This window comes from Ixodes scapularis, unplaced genomic scaffold (assembly GCF_016920785.2).
Source record: "Ixodes scapularis isolate PalLabHiFi unplaced genomic scaffold, ASM1692078v2 PGA_scaffold0__279_contigs__length_252992795, whole genome shotgun sequence".
In the NCBI taxonomy this organism is placed as follows: Eukaryota; Metazoa; Arthropoda; class Arachnida; order Ixodida; family Ixodidae; genus Ixodes; species Ixodes scapularis.
Genome location: NW_024609835.1, coordinates 28,967,218 through 28,984,358, shown reverse-complemented (window position 1 = coordinate 28,984,358; position 17,141 = coordinate 28,967,218). Strand labels below are relative to the sequence as shown.

At 42.0% G+C, this 17,141-nt stretch overlaps 1 protein-coding gene across 1 annotated transcript in view; it reads left to right on the top strand.

Annotated features, from left to right (window-relative positions):
* The window catches only part of LOC8041661 (arylsulfatase B-like), a 58,700-nt gene extending 42,664 nt beyond the window's left edge, over positions 1-16,036 (top strand). Inside the window, exons 6-10 of the mRNA XM_040216066.2 lie at positions 2,695-2,821; positions 5,646-5,939; positions 12,553-12,998; positions 15,715-15,816; positions 15,908-16,036. Coding sequence (XP_040072000.2) covers positions 2,695-2,821; positions 5,646-5,939; positions 12,553-12,998; positions 15,715-15,816; positions 15,908-16,036 — 1,098 coding nt within the window. The remainder of the gene's footprint in view (positions 1-2,694; positions 2,822-5,645; positions 5,940-12,552; positions 12,999-15,714; positions 15,817-15,907) is intronic.
* The last annotated feature ends 1,105 nt before the right edge of the window (positions 16,037-17,141 follow it).

The following is a 17,141-nucleotide window of genomic DNA, read 5'->3' as shown; positions in this document are numbered from 1 at the left end:
CCTAGCATTGGAATACGGTCACCAAATAACCTTTCAATAGATACCAGGACATTCCGGTATACGGGGTAACGAATGCGCTGACAAATCAGCCAAGAGGGCCCACCAGCACATCTCAACACGAATGGTTCCTTTTACGAAAGGCGATTTCACATTTCTGACAAGACAAATAGCAAAAAGTGCACGTGAGATGCTTTGGTTCTCACCAGATTCTAACTACAAATTTCTCTATGACATAGACCCTTTGTTAACAACACAACTACCAAGCGATCTACCACGAAATTTAGAAACTCTTATACACAGACTTCGCCTCAACTGTGCGTACACGAAGAACTATCGCTTTAATATAAAACAACGCGCGACCCCGGACTGTGAGAAATGCGGTGCGCCGGAAACCATCAGACACATTCTACTCACATGTCAAGCATATGAAAATGAACGCAAAGTTTACAAAAATTCTACGAATGCTCTGGACTGTAGACCTTTTGATCTACCAAAGCTTCTCGGACCTTGGCCTGCTAAGACACAACGAGCAGCCCTAAAAGCTCTCTTTAAATTTCTCGAAGACATTGACTTGCTGACAGTGCTTTAATTATTTTTCTCATCTTTCTCTCATATCCCATCCTGAAACTAGACACTACAGCGTGTATATATTTAACGTTTCATCTCATCATCATTGACCCTTTGTCGATCGTCTTTCTGTCCCCCCTCCCCTTCCCCACCACAGAGAAGCCTGTTAGAGCGCAAAGCTCAGACTAAACTCTCTGTTTCAATAAAGATATTCTCTCTCTCTCTCGTTCCCGATTTTTTTTTTTTTTTTGCGACTGCCATTGTTTAGAAATTAAAATTGAGGCGAGTTTATTCAGTTATTAACGCTACGGAGTGGTTCTATGCAATATTTGCGAAAATAGAAAACTCGGTTGATGGCTACTTTAGGATAATCTCAAATTACAATTTCTTATACAATATAAGAGAACCACAAAACAAAAGACACTGACATCGGAGAGGGAGAAAAAGGTGCAAGATATCCAAGGCTCGGCGTAAAAACGACACAGTCCTTGGCGCGCGCCGGGGGTTTCCGGTGTCCTCGTTCCTGCATATTCGCGCACAACACTTTAGCACACCACAGGCACAGAAAGGTCTCGTTGGATGAAAGGCTGAATAGATGTGCAGAAAGGATCGTGGCGTGCGAGACGAAGTCTGGCAGAAGATTTGTGACATGGAGGAGTACCGGAAATGAGCGTGACAGCCTGGAACAGCTCCAACAGGTTCCCTTCGTGCGTGAAACCAAAAATCGGATGGCAAAACAGACAAAACACAATAATCCAATTATTTTGTTTTTCTCATCCACACCCCCCCCCCTCACCAAAAAAAAATCAATTGTTATTGGCGCACTAAACGCTTTTCAAGTCAGTCCCCACCCATATTAACGATTGAAAGGCGGTCAGTTATTTAATCCACGCTAAAGTTACTGTACCCTGAGAAGCCCCTTCCTACATGCGTATACTGTACCGCGATTTACTCCAAACACAAATCAACAGTTTATTGTTTTTTCTTCAAATGAACCAATAAAAGGTTTGATTGGTATCATGCGCCAATGGTAACGCAAGGTGAATGACGGAAAGGGAAGTGCACATTTGTTTTTTACTTAGACCGCACGATCTATGATTGTCCTCGCTCTTCACGTTGAATGAATTGATATAAAGATTACTGCAGTGATTGGTGTTGCGGCTGTATTTGTGCCGGTACACATGCAGAATCTCCTGATAATATATACATGTTTGCTTGGAAAGGCCTACCGATATGTAAGTTTGTGAACATCAGGCTGTCAACTACACCCTTAAAAATGACTGCGCGTCTACTTACCCGCAAAACGCTCGAAGAGCCAACCTCCGCTATCCACGAAATCAGCTCAACAACTGTTGAGGCGGAACATCCGTTTAGACCTCAAGAATAAGTCCGGGCTGTTGCATTAAGCAATGCAAGTATGAGGCCAATTGTATTGCGCAATGCCACAGCGCAGACTTCATTTTTAGGTCTAAACAGTTTTCCCGCCTCATCATTCGCTGAGCTGATTTCGTAGATTGCAAATATTGGCTTTTTGAGTGCTTTGCGGGTAAGCAAGACGCGCAGGCGTTTTTTAGAGTGTACCTATGACTTTAATTATTCGCTACGCCTGCTGACAGCGTGCTACTTTTCGCGAAGCTACACAACACCAGGGCCTCTAATCTCGTCAAACTCAAAGTTGGAGTCAAAAGTTCGCGGAGCGCTCCAATTGGACGTCGGTGAAAAAAGCGTGACGTCATCGTCGTGATTGGCCAATCGGTGCACTGCGTCAACTTCGGCCCAAACTTTGTTTTTGACGAGCTTAGAGGACCAGAAAGTCCTTTTTTTTTCTATTGATATCAAAGTGGCTCAAAACGTCTTGTCTTTTGCATTGGAAAAGTATATTAACGAGAGACCATAGATCAAAGTCATTTGCGCATAGTAGGGCAGGCTACACACAGTAACTTCTGAGAACGTATTTTCTATTCTAATTCACAGCCCCTAAAAGTGGGAATTACCGTGTCTGACTCATGTGGCTCCATGCCAACGTAGAAGAGATTGCATAAAATTGGTTACTCGACGTTCGCAGGAAAAGGTGGTCCAGGTTTTAGGACCCTTTGCTAATAAGTTCTGCTCAATTTGCATTCGCAGCCCTTCTTCTGCTACTTCAGTTACCAGGCAGTGCACGCTGCATTGATGAACGTACCTTTCCAAGCTCCTGAACGCAACGTACTCAAGTTTCCTTATATAGGAGAGACAAACAGGACTCTTTATGCCGGTAAGATGAAAGTAAAAAATTTCGGTTTAGGCTTGTTTCAAGGAGAGATTATTTGATCAGCATAAATTCTAATTTGCGGGATTTACTGAGTAAGGTTTACTGGAGCTAGGAGTGTGGCTGTTTGCCAGTTGCATTTTAATATATTTTATTACACTGTTAACTATTTGTTTTTGTTGTTTTTTTTAATTCTGGCGATGCTCTCTAGCAAACAAGAAATAGTCAAATGCTCGTAGTAAAAGAAGTTTTTTTTTTTTTTCGAATGCCTTATATAATTGAGTAAGAACATTTAAACTATGTATTAGGGTTACACACTCTCAATAATCTATGAGTGCATATTGCACCGCAATTCACTCGGAGTCCCAAAATAATAGTGTGAAATTAAATGGTGTTTAAGCGAGAATATCTAAGAGTGCTGTCGTCATGCATAATGTTTTCGAGTGCCAGTTGCACGGCTCCTGCGAACTACTACATGCTAAGTAGGATTTTTTTTTTTTTTTAAGGATCAGACAGGTTCACTTACCTACACGGCACGTGTTGAGTGAATCACGGTGAATGAAAACGAGCGGGAGAAAGGAGAGCGAAAAAAAAACATGTCCTTGAGAGCATCATGAGCCTGTGTTTTACATCACGCTTGTAGTCGCTGAGAGTTTTCGAAATGCAGCGCGTGGCAAGTCTTGACCACCCTACTGGTGTTGCGCAGCCAATGAGAATACGGCATTAGGCGATAAGAACGACAAAGATGGACTAAATATATTTGAACATGATGCACTTTCAGAAATAGGGGGCGTAGTACTTACACCCCTCGTCCCATATATTACACAACACATCTACATTTTGACCTTCAGTCCGCTGACGTCGAACTGCGCAATAACAACTTTTACGAGCGGCTAAATAGCCGTGTGATATAAATTATTAAATACCAAATATCTGCGTCACAGACTAGAAAAAAAAAAACTGGTTTTGCAGCAGGGTCAATAAAGCCTTGAGTGTTTTCTTGCGGTCTTTATTCTGTACGCTAGCTATTTTAATGAGTTGTATCACTCGAAGAGTAAGCCACTCGTGAAAGTTAGCATCGTCGGTTCAACATCAGTGGAATGAACGTGTGTAGTTTTAGGGTGCTATATATGGGGCAAGGAGTATAAGCACTACACCCCCTATTTCTGAGTGTGTAAGCCACGCCCAGCATTTTTTAAGATGTCAAAGACTATTGGTGGTGACGCCGGCTGCGGAGTGGGGCGTGGCGGATGCTTCGCTCCTTAAAAAATTAAAATTAAAATTTCTTACGCCATCCCCTTGCCCAAATGCTTCCTTTGAAAAGCTCGCTTAATTATGTTTATCAACGTGTTTATAAACGCTCATGCGTCTGCAGTTATATTTAGGCTTGTTTATAGGTATCAAGTTGGAGCTAAGCGGCAGCGACTGCACGAATTCTTATTTTTTAATGCAAACATACAAAAGAAGCGAAAACGTATGCGGAAAAGTTAAAATCATTACAGCCCATGGTAACTTCAGAAACCGCATGGTGTGGCTACTCCTTAGCAGCTCATTAACGCTCCACAAGCAATAGGGTTACGGCAGCAGGCAGTAAGGGCATCAAAGGAGGAATCGCGAATCAAGAAGCATGGGCATAATGCGTGGGTGCTGCGTTTTTCCAGCAGCCAGTGAGCAACACCTATATGCACATACAAAGTTTTGTGACACGAACGCGACGTACGTCACTGTAGCACACTGAATACTGGTTTCCAGGCGCACGGGTGAGATGTTGAGATTGCATCTTCGAGCCGACGTTTTCCGACCTTTGCAATTAGCTATGTTCCAATCTTACGCCCTTGCGATTATTTCCGTCTTCTCTTTCCGAAAAGCGTTGACGCGGTACTTTTATTATGACACAGTGTAACTATACTTCGTTTCAGCTTCAGTCCAGACGCAGCCGACGGCACGAGCTAATGGAACCAATCAATCAGCGTCAAAAGCGCAAGTCGCTTGTTCTTTTCCGTTCATGATTGGTTGAACGATGATAGTGCACGTACAGAGACATGAGGAGCACCATGATGGTGCCCTTTTGCCATTGTCTGATTGGTCCCATCAGCTCGTAGCGGTCGGCTGCGTCCGGACTGAAGTTGCAATAAAGTACAGGCGGAGATTGGGCGCAAGGATATCCGCAGGGATGGTAACCAGTACCAAGCCAAGCAAAGCATTATGATAAGCTTGACATAAGAGGACAAAAACACCAAAAAACGATTCACAAAGCATGAACCTTGATCATAATGGACCACAACCCGCGTTTCTAAAGCTGACGGTGAACCTATGTGTGTTTACCCTTCTTGTCCAACATCATTTTTTTTTGTAGAGTTGTTTTAATAACCTAGAGGAACCCAAAGGTCCCATGCACTCCTTCCGCTTTGAAATGGCGGGGCATAGACGAGCGAACATCGGTTGTCTCTGTGGGCGTTCCCGATGGGCCCATATTGCTGAAACACGCAGCAAAATATCACTTGAAGGACTATGGCTTGTTTTGAGTTGTTTTTTTTTTCCTCGCTTATTTTCCAGGAAGTTTGGCATCGCGCATTCTATAAGATTAAATAAAGTTGAGAAGCACTGGAACAACTTCAACTTATTGCGGCGAAACGAACACCCTGTAACACACATTTGTTCTTTTTCTCCGCTTCTCTGTTATTCTCTTTCTCATTATTTATATCAAAACCACCAATGTCAGCGCTCAGGATTTGCCGCGTTCTACTCCAGTGATGTATCATATGCGTACTGTATAATTTGTACCCTTCGAGTGGTGTATCAGTCATAGTGAGTTATTTGCGACATCCAGGAATGTTAGACGCCCTTGACGAATCCATCGGAAGAGTCGTGGAAATCCTGGGCAACGCTGGCATGCTCGAGGACACCATCATCGCATTCAGTTCTGACAACGGCGGATTACCTTACGGTGCCCACTCCAATCGGGGCTTCAACTGGCCGCTGCGGGGAGCTAAGTTCACTCTTTGGGAAGGCGGCGTCCGAGTTCCGGCATTTGTTTGGAGCTCAAGGTTCCTGAAGAAGCCCCGTGTCTCCGACCAGCTCATGCACATCAGCGACTGGCTTCCGACGCTGTACTCAGCAGCAGGTGAGGGTTTTTAGTTTAGAACCGATGGATATCCTTCTTGCACTTTATAAAACGTCTCCGAGTTCTCTTTCCTGCAGAACACGGAGTCTGCCAATCATGTCGAAGAATGGAAGGATTCGAGCGAGTGCCGAAGGTCGTAATGTGATCAAAACTGAAAAATGTTAATTTGCGCAGAAACAACCAACAAGTAAAACGGACTGGACCTGCGCACAGTCCATTTCATAGATCTAATAGAATTATAAGCTTCGTCCCTCCCTTGGACCCTCTAAGATTATTCGTTCACCATGATTGGGTGTCTCAGTGCAACGAAAATAAGGGTACTTAGATGATTTTTCGAAGTGTGGCAGAGCGACATAATAGAAGCTAGTAATCACCATCATCACCCTCAATATAATTATCATCATTCCTTGTTACATGTTGAAAGAATTAAGGCGCCGACATGGAAAAAACCTTAAGAGGCCATTTTGTAAACAAGTACCAAGGCTAAAGGCGAATAATTGCTCTACTACGCTCAGCCTTCTTCCTCGGCTCTTGTTCCCTTTAATATATATGACAGTTTTTATTGAACCATATTAATCATTACGTTCTATTCTCAATTCGAGGCAAATGTATTGCTTTGTTGTTCATTCGGACATAAAGAAATTCCAACACGAGCTACTGCGGAAGAGGATTTTGCGAAACAAAAATGTGACCAGCTCCCATCTCATGACCATTTAAGTTTGCTCTGTTTTACTATATGTAAGTTCACTCCGTCTCAAAGTGATAATTGTTGGTGACATGAACATCGACTTACTCGTTGAAAATACGCACCAAGTAGAGTTTCTTACTCTCATCCAGTATTTTGCATGCTTCAACAGGATCAATACTCTTATCCGTGTAACAGCCACTTCATCTACATTATTAGACCCATGCATAACAAACTTCCACCCATATGACGTACTGTCAGAAGTCATAACCGCTGGAATAAGCGATAACATGCCCATTTTTTGTATTTTGCCTAAATTAAAAAAGCTAATAATACACCTGCTTCACGCTTATATCGTTATATACCGGAAGAGGCGTTAAATACATTTTGTGCCTTATTACAAGAACGGAACTGGAAAAATGTCCGGTGTGAAAGAAATCAAGATAAGGCATACAATTTATTTTATGGAACACTGAAGGATTCCTATGAGAAATCTTTTCCTCTGAGATAAAATAAGGAGAATTAGAAAGCCATGGATCACGCAGGAACATTTCCGTAGGATAGGTGAAAACATAAAATGCACGATCGCTTTGTTCGGACTCGAGATACTACTATTTTAACGAAATTCAAAAAGTATAGAAATCGCCAGAACTCCAAGATTTGAAAAACGAAAGCTTTCTTTCAACGTAAGTTTGCAGACGCGCGAAATGATCCAAAAAGATATGGAAAACTGTTGACGAAATCATTAGACTAAAGCCGCGTCACAACTGCTTACCCGATTTAAAAATAGACGGGGAATCGTTATCTGGAACTGAACTAGCCACACTATTTAACACTCATTTCCTATCAGCTGGTGAATCCACGTCTGGAAGTGAGCCTGGTGACCACAGAAAATACCTAAAAAACTATATATCAAACTCAATCGCTTTTTATCCAGTAACTGAGCACAAAATAATTATGTTTATAATGTCCCTTCAAAAAATTCAGCTTGCGGGGTGGGCAAGCTTAAAGTAGCACCTATTGAGTTTGTATCTAGCATCATTTCAATTCCTCCTACTCATATATGTAATTGTATAGTTGAAAACGGTATTTTTCCTGATCTATTAAAAAATAGCGAGAGTTTCAAATATCAGTAAGGGTGGCTCCAAACATGACTTAGGAAACTACAGACCAATATCAGTGTTGCCGTTGTTCTCAAAAGGAATTGAAAAAGCAATTAATGAAAGGCTTCAAATGTTTTTTTTTTGTTTTTTTTCTAGGTACGATCTCATAATCAAACAACAGTATGGCTTTCAAAAGGGGAAAACTACCGAACAAGCGCTTTTGCACATTAGATAAAAAATAATACGTAATATTGAAAATAAACGTTTTACAATTGGTTTATTTATCGATTTTAGCAAGGCTTTTGATTCCATCAAACATGACATACTCCTTTCAAAGCTCGAGGCATATGGCATACGCAGGATTGCGCATAAGCTTATTACAAGTTACCTTACATCTCGCACGCAGTATACGGTTTATAATAACATAAAATCGCCTCTAGGGTTAATAAAATATGGCGTACCACAAGGCTCGATATTGGGACCTTTACTGTTCCTCGTCTCTATAAATGACATACATAATATACCATTTACCGAATATTTAATACTGTATGCCGATCATACAAATGCATTTTTTTCTGGAGCCAATCTTAGCGAACTAGAGACCACAATAAACAAATACTAAATTGAACTTTCATCCTGGCTCGTGGCTAACGGTTCATCTCTAAATACAGAAAAGACAAAATATGTAATTTTTTCCTCAGTGAATCACGCCCACAATACATATATTGAACTGCAGTTCGAAAGCGCTCAAATTGAGTGTGTCAGTAATCATATGTTTGTTGGAGTGTGGTTTAACGAACGCCTCAATTGGACACACCATGTAAATAAATATAAAATGAAATCTCAAAATCAATAGGCCTAATTTCATCTGCAAAGCATATTTTACCGGAATGGCTAAAGTACCAACTGTATTATGCGCTGATATATACCAAGGTTTACTACTGCTTTCTTGTCTGGGGTCAGAAAAGAAAGACAAATATCACACATCTGAATTTATTACAAAAAAAAAAAAAAAGCTGTTTGTCTAATGCACAATTCTGCTTATGATGCACATACAGCTCTGCTTTTTGAGAAGTATAAAATTTTGAGCTTTGAACAACTCTACATTTATAAACTTGCACTGTACATATTCCATGATCATAGACTTCAATAACCTAGCTATCCATCTGCACACACTAGACCCGACCACCATTACAACACTCGAAATGACAAGTATCTACTCTCCAAAATCAGGACAAACATGGGCAGACAAACACTCTCATTTCAAATTCCAAACTTCCTTAATACACACAGTTATCTTCATACACTTATTACGTCAAATATATCGCTAAACGGATACAAAAGCATAGTAAAAAAAACTCTCTTGCCCACAAATGTTGCACACTGATCAGAAATATCTGGTTTTATCCTCTTTGCTATCTCTTTTGTTGTTTTGTTTTGTAGGTTTTTTTGTGCTTTAGTATTACAGTATACTTTTATAGTATCAAAAATGTGGACTATATAAATATCATTGATATGTATATTTTGTTATTCCTTATATTTTATTTAAAAGCGTTTCTTATTTTAGTGTGCCCTGCTGTCAACGAGTGTCATTGTCTTTTTATTTTTTCATTTATGTAGCGGTACCGAAGCCTTGTCAGACCTTCTGGTCTTTTGCCTTGGTACTCCAGACAAAGTGTATTGTCTGAACAAACTAAAATAAAAAAAAAAATGAAAAAGTTGATGCGAAGAAAATTACACACCGGAAGATCAGAACTCCTATATATGTTGATTTGCTTACAAGCAATGCACGAATATCTTTGGATACAGACACATATGACCACTTTATAGGCCGAGGTAAACGTGATCTGCGTGCGCCAAAGAAATGTGTGCGTCTCATCCACAACGAAGAGGATGTTCTAAGCTTCTTGACCATTAACAAGTATGTTTCCCCAGAGAAAATAGTTTCTATTATATGATATTTACGCAAATTAAAACTATTGGATTTTTTAAAATAAAGCTTATCGGAGTATTCGAACTCCGGAGTTCGAATGATTCCTATATCATTCCGTCCCTCGGCGACCCCGGAATGGGATCGGAACGCAAGTGCGGCAGTGCTGAAAGGAATGGAACGGGAATAGCATTGGATGCCTTTTACCCAGAATGAAACGAAAATGGAACGGGCTCGGTTCTTTTGCGACCTGTGGCGGCCTTCAGCTAGGTCTTACAACCTGCCGGCGCCACGCCAACGCGCGGTCAAAGGGGCTCGAGAAACAGCATCGTTGCACTTAAGCTGCTAGACGGCTATACTGTCTGACCGGCTCGTGGTCTTCCGAGGATGAAAGTGGCGTCCCCAGTGAATCAACGTAAACTGAAAATTAGTATACGGATGATATATTGCTCGTGGCGCCGCGAGACGCGACAAGGCGGCTCTTGTGATCATGCGTGATTAAAGCAGCGGTGATAAGCCACCATTACGATTGGCTGCAGTGGACAACCAAGTCCATCGTGGTGAAACGTTGTGTAGGTGTCGTCATTTAATTCCGCAGAACCGCTGCATCTATCACTGTCGTGGTCTTTTATTCCACAACATTTAATCTTATTCCCTTTGAGCGGGGAATAAGCAAGGCACATCGGTCGCCGTAAAATGCCTGAAACAGAGAGATCGCGACGTGCATTTTGAATGGCATTGGAGCTACATACCTCGGACAGGTACCCAAGCAAAATTACCATCTCTTGTCCGAATAATAATTTGAGATTATACGTTTCCAGGTAATAAACAAATAATGTCCGGACATTATGAACCGATGTACATTTTAGCACTGCAAAGCTTCTAATATTCCACTGTAGGAAACAAAACGTCATTTTAATGTGGTAAGTAATCGATAGATTTCTCGCCATATCCAAATTCGAATTATCAATCTGATAAAGTAAAATCACCAATCCGTAAACGTAAAATTATAGGATTTAAGGAAGGTTCTATGGCACGGCTATGCAGTGCCTTGTTGTGGCACCGATCCGATTGCAGTTTATTGGCGTTTTTGTCGTCTTATAGCAGTGCATGAAGATTTAGGGCAGGAATACGCGACATTATTTTGACAGCGTAGTACTAACGGTGCTGTTGTGTTCTTCGAAGCAGACAGCAAAATAGTTTCTGATTGCGCCAAGCAAGACTTTTACATTTTTATGGCCTTAACAAACGAACACGCTTCCTATGCACCCTCTAGAAAGGGAGGACAAAAAATCTGACAACGAAATTACTTTTTTTTTTTTTTTTTTTTTTTTTTTGTCGTGTGGTGCGAGCATTTTACGTTTGGTTGCGCGATCAATGTCTGCAGTGCCACGATGTGCTATCAAGCGGTTTGTGCGACCACCTCTAGACTTAATAGAATCAGAACTTTTGAAATGCGTTTCGAGTATTATTGCAGGTGTTTATGCTTTTGATTACGTCAGATTTATGCTTCTTTTGCCGGAAACACAATGTGTGTAGTCTATACCATTTTTTGCCTTGAGGAGTTAAAGAAATAGAATGAAACAGTGTAGCTACTGCAGGATTGAAAATGGGCCCATTATCTCCGTTCCTATGAGTTGATATGAATGGAATTATAATAAATTTTATTTCCCCGAAATGAAGTTGGAAGAGACAAGAGGTACACTAGCTTCTAATGATGGCACTCAAAACTATATTAATTGAGGGTTATTTAATCGGATCAAGCAAGGGAATACGTTAGAGTGTCATAGTGTCCTTTTAAATATTGAAACTAAGTGGTAAAGAGTCGTTTAACTATTTTTGTTTTGCCACTAAAAGTGTTTGACAATTAAAGTATGGTTTTAATAGCCCTTGTCACTGGTTGATATTCTTAGAGGACGCCCGCTGATGAGCGTTCCGGCTGAATTGTTATGTACAGGGTGTCCTTCCCCAAAAAAATTAGGGGGTTTCTACTTCCCGCAAAAATACACTACGCATCTCCGAACGATCATTCTTCACCCAAATGTGGCGCTAGCAGTGAGAACCCGATGCCTACATTTCAGAACTAACCGCTATGTTATCAAAACGTTAGACGTGATTTTCTGATATTTTCAATGGCCAAATGGGGTCGACGGAGCACTCGAGTATGTGAACTTGAATGGGAGTTACTAAAAAAAAAACGGAACCGATTTCTCAACAAAATATTCATTTCATTAAATCACATAACTTTTGAATGAGAAAACTGTTAGTTCTAAAAATTTGCCATCAGGTCCGAACCGCTCCCGCTACATTTGGGTGGAAGCTAAACGTTCAATGATGTTTTTTTTTTTGTTTTTTTTTTTTTTTGCTATAAGAAAAATTTTGTAATTACAGTATTCTTTGAACTGTAGTTCTTGGACTATACATGTTTAGAAGTTGAAAATTCACCCGATGCGGTCTATCTAGAAGTGCGAACTATACGATTTGTTTTTTGTTTGTTTTTTTCTAGATCGTTCACCATGACAAGTTGTGAAGGATTTTATGAGTAACGGACTATATTAATGTCGATTTATGTATGATAAAGCTTCTTTGTGAGCTAATATAGTAGGCATTTGTGAAGGTGTGCTCTGCATGTTACGTTTTACGTTAAGACTAGGCACTAAGTGCGGATTGTCCACGGGGTGCGGATTACGTACCGGACGCGGAGTATCTAAACAAATACTTTTATTTTTGACCCCAAATTTGCCCCTGCGGACTATGTACCGGGTGTGGACTATAGCCCGAAAAATATGGCACATATTTTGTGTGTGTTTGGGGGGGGGGGGGATTCGAATATGCGTATGTCGTCCAGTGATTGTAGCCTAAAGTATACAACAAGTGTGTCAAACATTTTCACAGGTGGTGACGTGTCGAATCTGGGATCAATGGACGGAACCGACATGTGGCGATATTTAACCCTGGGCTTTGGTTCTAGTCGCAAGGAAGTTCTCCTCACCATTGATCCAATGGAGAACCTCGCAGGACTGCGGTACAAGAACTACAAACTCGTGGTGGGCGAAGGGTTCGACGAAGAACTGGACGATCGCTATTCTTTCCCCGGAGGCTCGCGTCCCACAAATGACGTCCCCCAGCTGAGGAAGGACTCGAGAGTGGCACGGGTGCTCAAGACATTCTACAGGAAACAGAATCGGGATTGGTCTCCTCTGGACTGGAGCAAGAATCCCGTCGTAGACTGCCGCGAACGCTGGCTGACCAACAACTTCGTGGCTCTTCAGCCACCGTACCTGTTCGACCTTGCGCGAGATCCCTGCGAGCTCAACAATTTGGCAGGATCTCAACCAATTGTAAGTGCGCCTCGTAAATATGCATGTGCGCCTATTCCTTTCATCTTTTATGTGAGCCTACGTAATTGACGAAAGGAACTCAGTTAGAGTGCAGATCACATGGATGTGTACCCGACAAAACGCCCTCTGCTCTTGAAACCGGATCAAGTAAATACGTTATAACCAGGTTCACACTCCAGGTTTTAATGTTCGGGGAATGCGTCTTAACGTCCTCGTCATTCACAAAACTGCGAGAATTTAAAAAAAAAAATTTTTGTTTTTTTTTTATTAGCACGTCAAAAATAGTGAACGCTCAGTCTTCACGCAAACGTAACACCAACCGTCCGTCCAAAAAAAAAAAAAAAGGTTTGTGGAGTAAGTTTGCGAGGAACTTTTGCCTTGTTGACTTCCCCGGGAAGCGGCTGCGGATGGGGTTCACGAGCGAGACGCGGGTTACGGTTTCTCGGTGATCACGCGAGATCTTTTGAGGCTTGCGTTCGGCAACCTTGTATTACAATCCAAAATCTAGTTTAATCTACGATCCAAAGCCAAAAGTTTGCTATTTTGGTACTGAAAGTTTTTCTTATGTCCGCACGCATCACGAGTTCAGGCAGCGGGGGAAAAAAAAGACACGAACCTTCAACCTTTGTTTGCAGTTCTTTTGACTTTGTACGCGAGCAAACCCCAGCTAGGTGCGCCTCGCTGACACAGAGGAGGATGCCCCCGACCCTATCTTTGAAGTGGACACTTTTCGCATGAATAGCTGACCTTGTTTTCTCGATAGAGGGTCAGTTTTCGCACCGCACTGTTCGCTGTTATTATTTTCGTAGTAGTGGGCAGCGTCTCTTATGGACCGTGGTGCGGGGAATGTGCTCGGTGCGAACCGGTCACGGCTTCGTTGCCCCCCCCCCCCCCAACGGACATCTCTCTTCACTCACACGGCGGTCGAGTCTGCTGTTTGTTTGACGTTGAGCTGAAGCAAACGCTGTTTGGATTACCTATGCCTTGTCTGGTACATACAGTTTAATTCTTGAATAGGCTTTCTTTGTTACTTTTGGTGTAGTAGAAATGAGGCCGAGCTAGAGCAGGTACCCTACCAGTTCTGCGGTGGGGTTAACTACGCAATTAGGCTCACGACGTCTCTATCGGCCTTCTTGTTGGTCATGCACGGTGTCAAAAGCTTTCAGTAGTTCATAGTACTGCTTTAGTGTGCACAAAAGCTGTCATTTTGGTCGATCGGGGGCGGCTTTCGATGTTCTATGGGCAAAGAGGCAAGGCAGAACAGCGACAAGCTCTGTCACTCCCTTAATAAACAAACATTACCCGAACCTAACCACCGGAGCGAAGCCCGAAAAGATTACGAGTCAAATATTTTCGCGGCGAATTCAAGTCGCGGAAATGAACATCACGTTTCTTCGTTTATTTGTCTGCTGCAAAGCTAGGACTTCAGTGCCTTAGACGCCTCACCAGCGACCGATACCATCTTGTTTCGAAAGCCACCGACGTCACGTTAGCGTCGCGTTGCGATTGGTTGCGGCTTGACGGTTCGCGAAAGCGGTTGGGAAAAATCAGACCCAAAGCGGTTGGCGAAAATGCATCCTAATCGCTCGATTCCAGCCGCATAGCGGTTGAGAACGGGCCATCCATCCTCTTTCTTCCCCCGTAAACCAAGCGATGTAACCTCTATGAAAACGAGCAAATCAGAGTGACAAAATTGCACTGCATGTTGACTTATTACACAACATTTTACAGCGAAGCTGTGTTTATGGCTAGTGATCAGTAGATTTTTCAGTGCGTCAGCCGTGTGCATGAAGGCACTCTAGCGTCAGCTAGAGTAACTGTATATGCTCTGCAAGCAGAGCCTATACAGTTACTCTAGCGTCAGCAGAACTCGCGCGCCCTCTCTTTGCCGTCGTTCGAAGCGCTTGCGTGCCAAGTTTCCTTCCGCTCTCCTGGGGTGGCAGTGCCGTCGCGGGTGTCTACTTTCCGCCGGGTGGGAGTCCCGTCGCGCGTGTCTAGTTGCCTCCGGCTCTTCGGTGTGGCGATTGTTCGCACCTTTGTTCAGAATTCTATGTTACGTCTGTCGCGTGTGCCAAACAACTTCGCTGGTCATCCACCTTCAAAGAGTGGAATGGTTCATGATTTTTAAATTCAAAGAGGTGTGGACCAGATGTCGAATTTTAGATCCGGCCGTTATGTGGCTGTAAAGTCGTAACCAATTTTTCGAAATATTTAATGAAACACTAGGGCATGTTTCGAGTATTTGACGTCATTCATCTCCACGCTTTCGTGGGCCTTGTCAGCAGGCATCTCCTCTTTGAAAATGTTATAACTTCGCCTATAAATTTTTAACTACATAACGACAAGCTTTGAATGTTTTGCATCTTGCCCGAACCGCTAGAGGTACACATCGCGACACTGCTAGCGCGAACACGACATCGGCGCATTTCCGCCTTTTACTTCTACATAGTATAAGCGAGCACGAAATTTTATCGCTCACACCATAGAACTAAATGAGCTCTTTCCGTAGCAATAATAACTTGGATGACATCCCTTGGTTTCAAAGAGAAAAACTGAAAAAAAACCGGCGATTGTCGCACTAACAGTGTCGCGCTCTGCACATTTGCGTCCAGTCTGGGCGTTCAGTAATGCGTAATTTACTTCTGCACTAAAAATTCTTTTTTCTTTTTTTGCAAAGTTAACATAAATGTAATTACCTGTTTGAGCACTTTTACAGATAGCACAAACACGAGTAGTTGAGTGCGACCCCAGAAGAGGTTTCACTAGTTTCGAAGCCAGTGAAAATTGCATAATTGGAATCGGACATCTCCAGGGCCTCGTAATTACATATGTGCTCTCTGGGGAGATACCAATGATTAAGTATAATTATATATATATATGTATATATATTTCTTTACTTTGTGATGCAGATACTTCGCTTCATGATGCGCAAGTTGGCTGCCTACAACGCCACCGCAGTGCCACCTCGTTTTCTGCCCGAGGATCCCAGGGCGTATCCCGAGTATCACGGCGGCGTCTGGTCTCCCTGGCTAGACTAAAGAATAATAGCAGAAAAAAAAGCGAAATATAGCAGGCTTGGGGCACTTAACGGGCGTCATTCTCGCTCTTCGGCATCTATTCTTTTTTCTTTTTTTTTTTAGAGTGCACTTTGTGGTGAAGTGCGTGGGGAGAAATTTGGACAAACAACCCTCAAGAAAGTCAACATTTGACTTATTTGAGTCAAATAAGTCAAATATCAAATAAGTCAAAAATGAGACTCTTCGACACTTACCTCCATACGGCTGCGGATTACACACTCAGACACAATTATTTCGTGAAACCAGAAGTTTGGAAAAACTGTGAAACTCAGGAACTTAATTACCGATTACCTGACCTAAATAACCATCTCGATCTAGTTTAAATAGCACGCCAAAGTCGAACAATCCGCATCTCCAAGAAAATATGTGAAAGCGTATTTTTAGCCGCAGTGAAATAAACTCTCAATTTGTTCCGCGAGTGCTAATGCCTCCTACCAGTGACTAGCATATTTCAAAGTGTTTTTATGGTGCATTTGTTTATTTTCAATAATGAGTTCACTGACAATTAGGTCACTGAAAAAAAGTAAAAACGTCTCATGTATCTTTATATATCTTTTTTTTTCGAATAATACGGAAGTGGAGCATTTTACATCAAAGCGTCTTGATGACGTTGTACGATAATGAATGTGATCTCAATAATGTCGATGTGAATGATTTTCATATGAAATGTCTGATGACGTCGATGTTACTTATTGTGATGACGATGCTTAACTAATATCAATTTAATTATTTTGTATATTTGTTTTTGATATTAAGGACTTAAAGGTGGGTTAAGTCAGATGATGATAAATGAAATCGTGGAGCTTCGCTTTTCGAATCTACTTTTATCTGTAGACCTTTCCAGGGGCAGTTTCGAACAAAGCGATTTACAGCGAGCGTCCCTGGTTTTTAGAGTGTACGTCAGTGTTGCCTGACCGCGCCGTGATGTGGGTTTTCTCGTAAGTGGGCTGTGGCAGCCTAAGATGGTGTAATTCCGGGGCGTCAATAGCACCACTCTGGCAGAGTTTTTTTTATGTTTTATGGCAGACAGAATGTCCTAGAAGGTTAAAAAAACAAAAAAAAAACC